Genomic DNA, 8,769 nt, shown 5'->3' on the forward strand with positions numbered 1-8,769 from the left:
TAGCGGTACTAAGAGGCTCGCTACCTCTATTGAGGTCTCTAGAGCAGTTAGTTCAGCCATCCCCTCCCGGTTTGCCACATCAGGGCACCGAGCTAGCCGCTCTGATAACACCAGAGGTCAGTCTCGAGAGACTGATTCCCTTAGTAGACTATTTGGCAATGTGGAAACTACTGCCAAATTTGTCTCGATGGGTCCTGCACACTGAAGAGAGAAGCTACAGAATCCAGTTTGGTTGATTCCCACTCTGGTGGGTCCCGAGCAGGCTCTGGTAATGGAACAAGAAGTGAACACTCTCTTGAGGAAGGAGGCTATCGAGGTGGTCCCTCCTCACAAAAGGGAGTCCGGGTTCTACAGCTGGTACTTCATTGTTCCGAAGAAGGATGGAGGGTTGCGTCCCATTTTAGATCTGCGTCAGTTGAACCACTCAGTCATGCTACTGAAGTTCAGGATCCTCACTATCAAGCAAGTCGTGTCTCAGATCAGGTCCGAGGACTGGTTTGTCACGATTGATCTAAAAGATGCATACTTCCACATCTCCATCCTTCCCCAGCACAGGAAGTTCCTGAGGTTTGCTTTTGGGGGCAAAGCGTACCGATACCGGGTTCTTCCTTTTGGCCTTGCACTCTCACCCCGCACTTTCACGAAGTGTGTGGATGATGCTCTGGCTCTTCTGTGACTCCAGGGCATCCGCATACTGCATACGACGATTGGTTGATATCAGCTCAATCGGAGCAGGTTACGGTTCGGCATCGAGATGTCATTCTCACGCTCATGAAAGAGCTGGGGTTAAGACTAAATGGCAAGAAAAGTGTGCTTTCTCCATTACAGAGGACCACTTATCTGGGCATGGTGTGGGATTCGACCACAATGCAGGCACGTTTGTCTCCTGCTCGGATCCCTTTTGGCCTGCTGTACATGAGACCCCTACAGTGGTGGCTCAAGACCAAGGGGTTCTCCCAGAGGGGAAGCCCGCTCCGCATGCTCAAGGTCACGTGGCAATGCCTATGTGCCTTAGACATGAACCAAGGTTTCCTCCACTTGTCTCTGGACCCGGTGCTGGGAGCTCCTTGTCGCCGCTTAACGCTAGCGACAGACACGTCCCTCACCGGGGAGCGGTAATGAGTGGCCGCTTGGCCCGAGGTCTGTGGAGTGGTCACCTTCTCACATGGCACATCAACTGCCTGGAGATGCTGGCCGTGTTTCTAGCGTTGAAACACTTCCTCCCGGACCTAAGAGATCGCCATGTGTTGGTGCATACCGACAAAACAGCGGTGGCCGAGGCCGAGGCTTCGTCTGTACGCCTTTCCCACGATCTACACTCCTCGACAGCTCTCCATTTGAGATTCCTGTCAGGAAGGATCTCCTCTCACAGGCAGACGGTACGATATTTCACCCCCGCCCGGAGCTGTGGAAGCTGTGGGTGAGGCCTCTGAGGGGGCACAACTTGTAACTTCCGGTCTCTCAACCGAGGTTGTTGAGACCATCCTCTAATCCAGAGCTCCCTCTACGAAGAAACTGTACACCTTGAAGTGGAAGCTTTTCACTTCTTGGTGCAGAGACCGCCGGCTCAACCCAGTTAACTGCCCAGTTGGTACAGTACTGGAGTTCCTGCAGGCCCGTTTCTCCACAGGGTTGACCCACTCCACCCTGAAGGTCTACGTGGCGGCCATTGCAGCCTACCACGTCCCTCTCGGTTGCCTTTCAGTGGGCAGACACCCCCTGGTTACACATTTCCTCTGTGGTGCGCTGAGGCTGAGGCCTCCGGTATGATCTTGCATCCCCCCGTGGGACCTGGCTGTGGTGCTAGAAGCTTTCTGTAGGCCTCCCTTCGAGCCTATTGAGGAAATCTCCGATTGCCTTCTCAATATAAAGACTACCTTCCTTCTGGCAATATCTTCTCTCAAGAGAGTTGGGGATCTGCAGGCCCTCTCTATGGCCCCTTCTTACCTAGTCTTTGAGCCCAGTCTGGCCAAAGCGATTCTCTACCCTCGAGCGGGTTATGTCCCTTAGGTCACCTCCTCTGCACCACGGCCTGTCGTACTCCAGGCCTTCTGTCCTCCTCACTTCCGGGAGCCCGATCAGCAGAAGCCCTGTGGAGAAGGGCGGACCAACTGTTGGTGTGCTATGGTCCCCCTAATGTCTTCCTGCTAGTAAACAGACCCTCAATCGGGGGATTGTGGATGCCATCTGCATGGCTTACGAGTCCTCTGATCTCCCCTCACCTCTGGGGGTCAAGGCTCATTTGACTAGGAGTGTGGCGGCTTTTGGCAGGTGTTTCTATGCAGGACATCTGCAACGCTGCGGGTTGGTCCACGCGCCTAATGTTCGTCAGGTTCTTTGGCCTAGATATGCGAGCCACTCCTCTCTATTCTGTTCTCTCGCTCTAGCTGTGCTCTTCCACACTAGGCAGGGATTTGTAAGTCTGTCGGCATGGGCATACTCATTCCCATAGCGTTTCGGTGCAGCTCGAGTTCCTGAAGGGGAACGTCTCCTGGTTCCCAGAGGGAACAAGATGCTGAGTCTCAGTGCCATACTTCCGGCATCCTTGCGAGCGCCTGCTTCATTCCTCGAAGCTGACGCCGGTTCCACCGCACATGCTTGTATAGCTTCCTGGTCTTTACGTCACCCGCCCGTGACATCTCACCCATCCATTGGACTGATTACACATGTGATTCAGAGCGTGGTCATGCTGAAGGCATTCCCATAGTGTTTCGACGCAGCGTCTCGTTCCCTCAGGGAACCATGGTTACATGCGTAACCTGGAGACGTTTTCCTCCATAAGAACAGTAACTCAGCAATGTAGTCAGGACACATTACCACAGCATGAAGCAAATCCAGCTTTACGAAGTCCTCAATCTGTGCTAGATCTAAAGAAACGTAAACTTCACAAGGGGCTTCACTATTTTAAAGGGCTTTTATAGTAGAACAATGGCATTTCCTTGCACTTTTGAGACACTTTTCAAAAATATTTACAATGAAATGGCAAGTAAATTAATAATGAATGAATAATGAATGAACACTGTAAAAATGTTTTCCAAAAGTTGCAAACAAAACAGATTACTGGAGTACATTTCACAAGAAAATACTATTGTAGACTTTTTCCTTCAAATTTTCATGTTTATTTCAACATGTTACTTGCCATTTCTTTGTAATTATTTGTAAAATTCACTAGAAATGTCTCTCAAAATAATTTTTTTCAGTGTATTTCTTGTAAAACATTGTTTTATTTAAAACTTTTAATTTTTCTTATTTTTACTGTACATATACTATATTTCTATTGCTAGTCAGTGGCAGGTGGAATTGGGGGAGAGAAAATATTTATTGAAAGATAAGAACAATCAATATTTTAGTTCTACTTTCCTATAAAAAAAGATACTGTACATTTTAAATGCTTATATCTACTAAAAGTACATTTTGTAATTTTTTAAGGTGTACATTAGGTGTTCTATCTGCCATATGCCTTGTGCTTTATATATATATTTTTTTTACATTTTACCTTATTTGTATATTTGTATAGTTGTATTTTGTATTTAATCTGTACCTATCTGTATTTATGTTATCTGTATGCACCAAGGGTCTGAGAGTAACGCAATTTCAATTCTCTGTGTGTATGTGCTGTACATGTGGAAGAATTGACAATAAAGCAGACTTGACTTGACTTGATTAGCTGTTTTTAAAGCTAAAAGACATTAACTAAAGATACAAAATTCCAATTTGGATTTCTTGGGATACTCAGAGAGAGGGTGGAAAATAGTCATGAAAAACTAAATTACAACCGTTTTTGGTGAGAAAAACATTAACAAATATAAGTGGACTTTAAACAGGATAAAAAGCATAGGGTGTGGCCGTTTTAGCGCTACTTCTCAAATTAAACACTGATTCATGGCCTTAGGATTATTTAAAACATTAAGAGATTTTAGGTATTCTAGGTTCTAAGTCCATTACCTCACAGAGTAAATCAAGAGTAAATCAAACCAGAAAGAGAAAATAAAGTAGTGAAAATTGCTTTAGAAAATATGAGGCTAATGAATATGAAGATGGATTTGAAGAGATTCTTACCTTTAGCAGATATTTAGGAGACTGAGAGGAGAGAGGATAGTTCAGAGAGTCAGATAATAGATAAGAAGTACAGAAGAGTGAAGAACAGAGGTATTTTACAATGAAAACCACACACAGACAAGTTCAGAGGTTTTGGAGTAAATGCATTAGCAAAGAAATAAATAAAATAAAATCACATCATAAGCTTCATCAGTTGTAATATATGCATTCCATCATGTGGCTGTTGAAGTAACTGATAGCAGCCCATACAGTAACACCTGACTCTTTAACACAGAGAAAATGATATAAAAGGCTAATATCTAAGGTTAATGACTAAGCTTTGAGTTTACACCAAACCTGCACCTTTACTGAACAGATAAAACTGTCAAAAAATCAGAAAAGGAACTGAAATATGTCATAATTCATGTTCATTGTCATCTGAAATGAACGGGATATTTTTGTGATGACTGTCTGAATGTAAAGAAGACTTTGTAACAGTCAGTGAGAAGCACAAACCTTATTTCTCCCGCTGTTGAGCTGTGGAGGTAGAGATCTGGATGCTGCTGTCACTCTTGCCCTGGATGTTGCCAGGTTACCTGCTCAGCGAAAGAAGAAACACAGATCAGTGACACATCAATCTTCCCTCTCTGAAACACAAATGAATAAAACAATATGGTAGTGTAGAGCTCTGAGCTTGCAACCCAAAGAATGCATGTTTGAACCCTGGAGGAAATCAGCCAAAAGACTAGGCTAGACTAGAATTACAAAGACATTTGATCAAGACCAGATTTTTACCGCCAGATTGCTCTACTCTTATGAATATTAATAATAGTAACTGTAAAGTACTAAGTAAATAGTGTCTGCAAAAATACCACAGCTGTAGCCAGTTATCAAACTGTTAATGCTTTCATAATAATATTCATCATTTTGACGTTCTTTCTTTCTTTCTTTCAATTTTGTTTTTATTTATTTATTTGATGGCTGTGGCGAATAATACCGAAATAGCAAATTTTTACAGTAACAGCAACTTTTATCAATGCTTTTCTTATAATTGCAGTGTATATTATTGTGTAAAATAAATTCACATATTTGTATTGAATGTGCGCTTGTAGCATACTTCAAAAATTTAAATAATATTTTAAAAAAATGTACTTGCAGATAATATAATATTGATGAAATAAAAGGCCACCTAAGCGGAAGGAGTTAGGGTTTCGCCTAACACGGTATACGTAGCAAAGTTTTTTTTTTTTTTAATAAAGAATAGAATAGTAGAAAGAATAGAAATAGAATAGAGAGTGCAGATGTTAGAGGCTCAAGTTTATTTAATTAAAAAAACAAGCAGATAAAATTAGAATTAGCATTAGAATAAAGAGTGCTAGAGTTAAGAGGGTCAAATGAAGATGAAATAGGTGTGTTTTCAGCCGTTTCTTGAAAATGATTAAACTCAGCTTCATTCCACCAGGAGGGAACAGTTAATGAAAAAGTCCATGAAAGTTTTATCACAGGTTGAACTTGAATGCAAAATATTTCAATACAGGCATTTCAGTCTAATGTAATTTATGCAATATTTCAAACCTTTAACCCACTTGGGAAAATAAACCCATGGAAACAGTTTAAAAGTAGCCCAATTCTGTAAAAAAAAAATGCACACTTGGCAACCGAACGAGTCAGCTTGGACTGATCACAGGTTGAGAATAAGGAGAGATGACTGACAAGACCATGCTGGAGTATTTGCTGCTCAACAGATCCTGAGCTCACTGACAAATATCTGATCTTGTAAGATGTGCTCCTTTTACACTAGTGCTGTGCATCTCATGACTCAAGCCGATACGATACACATCTCGATGCATAGCCAACTATACGATACATTAAAGATACATATGAAGCAGCTACCGCTGCGATGCGATATGATTTACCCATTATGATGCAGTGTGATCAGATTTAGATTCGATTTGATTCAACACAATGCGATTCGATGCGATGGAGAAAATATGATCACTTTTAATGCCTCAAGACCTGTTCATAAAACAAGTTTTTTTCAAATAAGCCAGGCTTATTTCAGTATGTCTGACTCATTGTCAAATGATTTGGTTCCATAAAGCAAATTTAAAATGAGCCTAGATCAAGCTCAGTCACTGTGGCAACTCAGTCATATGCTGGGAAACTAACCTGGTCTAAAGCAGGTTAACTGTCAGACTAAGCTGAGTTCCTCTAACACTGACCAATAGGAACCCAATGATATTACTCACATACTATTATTTGACCTTTTTTTTTTTTTTTTTTTTTTTTTTAATTTTTCTGCCCTTCGACCTTAATAAAGAAAATGACTATTATTTAACTGCTATAAGAAACACACATTAACTTATTTGAGCTTAGTAATTAATACTGTACTAGCTTGCACTTGATTTACCTATTACAATAGTCCCTTTACACATTACATTGCGGGAGCAGGCAGCAATGGTCAGAAATTCAGGAGTGGGACAAAAAAAACAGCCGAATCCCGGATATTTTGGGCAATTAAGAAATCCCGGCCAGACACATCTTTTTAGGTCCAAAAAAGAGGACATGTCCGGGGAAAAGAGGACGTATGGTCACCCTAGGCAAAAACCATTTAAAAGACACTCTCAAGGGAACCCGTGTTGGCCTTATGCACTGTCTAATATCCAGTGCTGAGAGCTTTCAGGATCAGAGTGAGCCATCACTGTCTCTTATCTCTCTTTCTCTCTGTCGTTAATACACTCTCTCTCTTTCTGCTTCCTCTTTTCTCTCTCTTCCTTAAAGACACACACACACACACACATCTTCGGGATAAGAAACACCACTGTTGCATATGCAGCAACGTCTGAGCTTTTCAAAAGTTTCTGCACAAGATGTCCAAATGTTTTCCCTGGCTGGGTCTTCAGAGACTAAACTCTGATTAATGGTACTGAAGGAGCCTTTGAAGCCGGATTGGTGACATCAAAGTGCTAATCCATGGGTGGCAGGAGTTTTATAATGAGTGGGAAGCATTTTCGCACATTTCAAAGGCTCTGGCGCATGAATAAACAATGGCAGCACAGATGTGCCACACACCTTTAGAAAAATACCCACCGCAGAAACACCAAGCTGAGCGCAACTGTAGCAGTGTGCGTGTGTGTGTGTGTAAGTCTGAAGGAATCTAGGGAAATGAAACATCTGTTGTTCTTGTAGTCTGCGCCCCAGTAATACACCAGATGACAGATTAGAATGGGTCACAGACTCAAACAAACAAACAATAAGTCAAGAAAACAATTATCGTTTTTCTTCCCATTGCCACGCTGGTTTCATAATGACTGTCTCGTGTGAACGAACATGCATGGTTCCTAGCATTCAGAGCAGATCACGTTTAATTGCTCTATTTGTCAGGGATTAATTGAATTGTTTCAGATCTAACTATAGCTCAGGAATCCCACGCTCCTGCCAATGGGATTACACGTGTAGGCTGCTGGTAAATGTTGTCTCTGCTATAGTCAAAAGCCTGACGCAGCACTGGTAGTTGGGGCCATGTGTAGCTCTTTTCCACTGAGCTGGTGCTCAATCTCATCCTGTGCATTTCCAAAATGGAAAACCATCTTCCACTGCTCTTAAACCAGTGTCCAAAAATATGTCTACACTGGAATAGACTCATGCAATTGTTCATTTTTTTTAATGCTGCACAGCTTTTCACAGCTAGATTATTTTTCTTGTTTATTTATTATTGTTATTTTTTTTTTTTTACGACACAATAAGTTGTTATTAATTGGTCAATTTGATTAACTATATATTTGTTTAAAATAATAGACCATGATATCAAAAGCAGCTTGTGATGGCATAAAGACGCCAAAGTTAAAATATGTTCACTAATCTAGAAGTAAAAGTTGCGATACAGTATGTATTTTTGCTTACATTAAACCTATCCAGTAAATTGTACATTTGTTAGATTGCCGTTTCTGGTAAATGTTCTACATCTGCTGTTAGCAACAAGTAATGGCTTAAGGCTGATGATACACGGGGCAACTCTTTGAGCAATGTTGCTGGGCAATGTAGCCGTCAACGGGCAACCAGGTGAGACAAAGGGCCCACCACCGATCTAAAGTATCCAGAAATAAATTTGTTGGCCATTCTCAATGGGAAAGTGCCAAAGCAATATCGTTTGGCAACATTGCCCAGTGTGTGGTAACACTTTACTTGAAGGGGTGTGCATAAGACTGACATGACACCTACATAATCATGACATGACACATGTCATGAATATGAAGGAGGTTTTATGCATGTTTATGACAACTGTCATTAAGTGTCATTCGCTCAGTTATGTCATTTTTTATGCAAATATGACAATATTTGACCTAACCCTACCCTAACCCTACCCCTAACCATAGCCCATAACAAAGACATCTCAAACAATGTCATCTTTGCATTAAAAATTACATAACTGAGTGAATGACACTTAATGACAGTTGTCATAAACATGCATAAAAAACCTTCATATTCATGATATGTGTCATGTCATGATTATGTAGGTGTCATGTCATGATTATGAAGGTGTCATGTCAGTCTTATGCACACCCCTTCAAGTAAAGTGTAACCGTATGTTCTCCAAAGCTGCTTTTATTTGATTGATAAGGCAGTAAAAAACAACGTCATTTTCTCCTGTGGTGCAAAGCTGAATTTTCAGCAGCCATTACTTCAGTCTTCAGTCTCACATGATCCTTCAGAAATCATTCTAATATGCTG

The 8,769-nt window shown here is 41.5% G+C and overlaps 1 protein-coding gene across 1 annotated transcript in view; it reads right to left on the reverse strand.

Moving 5' to 3' along the window:
• The window catches only part of LOC107588256 (myosin-IIIb-like), a 179,350-nt gene that overhangs the window by 64,099 nt on the left and 106,482 nt on the right, over nt 1-8,769 (reverse strand). Inside the window, exons 26-27 of the mRNA XM_016276289.1 lie at nt 4,555-4,634; nt 4,060-4,080 (exon numbers count right to left, since the gene is read on the reverse strand). Of these exons, the coding sequence (XP_016131775.1) occupies nt 4,060-4,080; nt 4,555-4,634 (101 nt within the window). The remainder of the gene's footprint in view (nt 1-4,059; nt 4,081-4,554; nt 4,635-8,769) is intronic.

Source organism: Sinocyclocheilus grahami, unplaced genomic scaffold (assembly GCF_001515645.1).
Source record: "Sinocyclocheilus grahami isolate Dianchi unplaced genomic scaffold, SAMN03320097.WGS_v1.1 scaffold100.1, whole genome shotgun sequence".
Taxonomy (NCBI): Eukaryota; Metazoa; Chordata; class Actinopteri; order Cypriniformes; family Cyprinidae; genus Sinocyclocheilus; species Sinocyclocheilus grahami.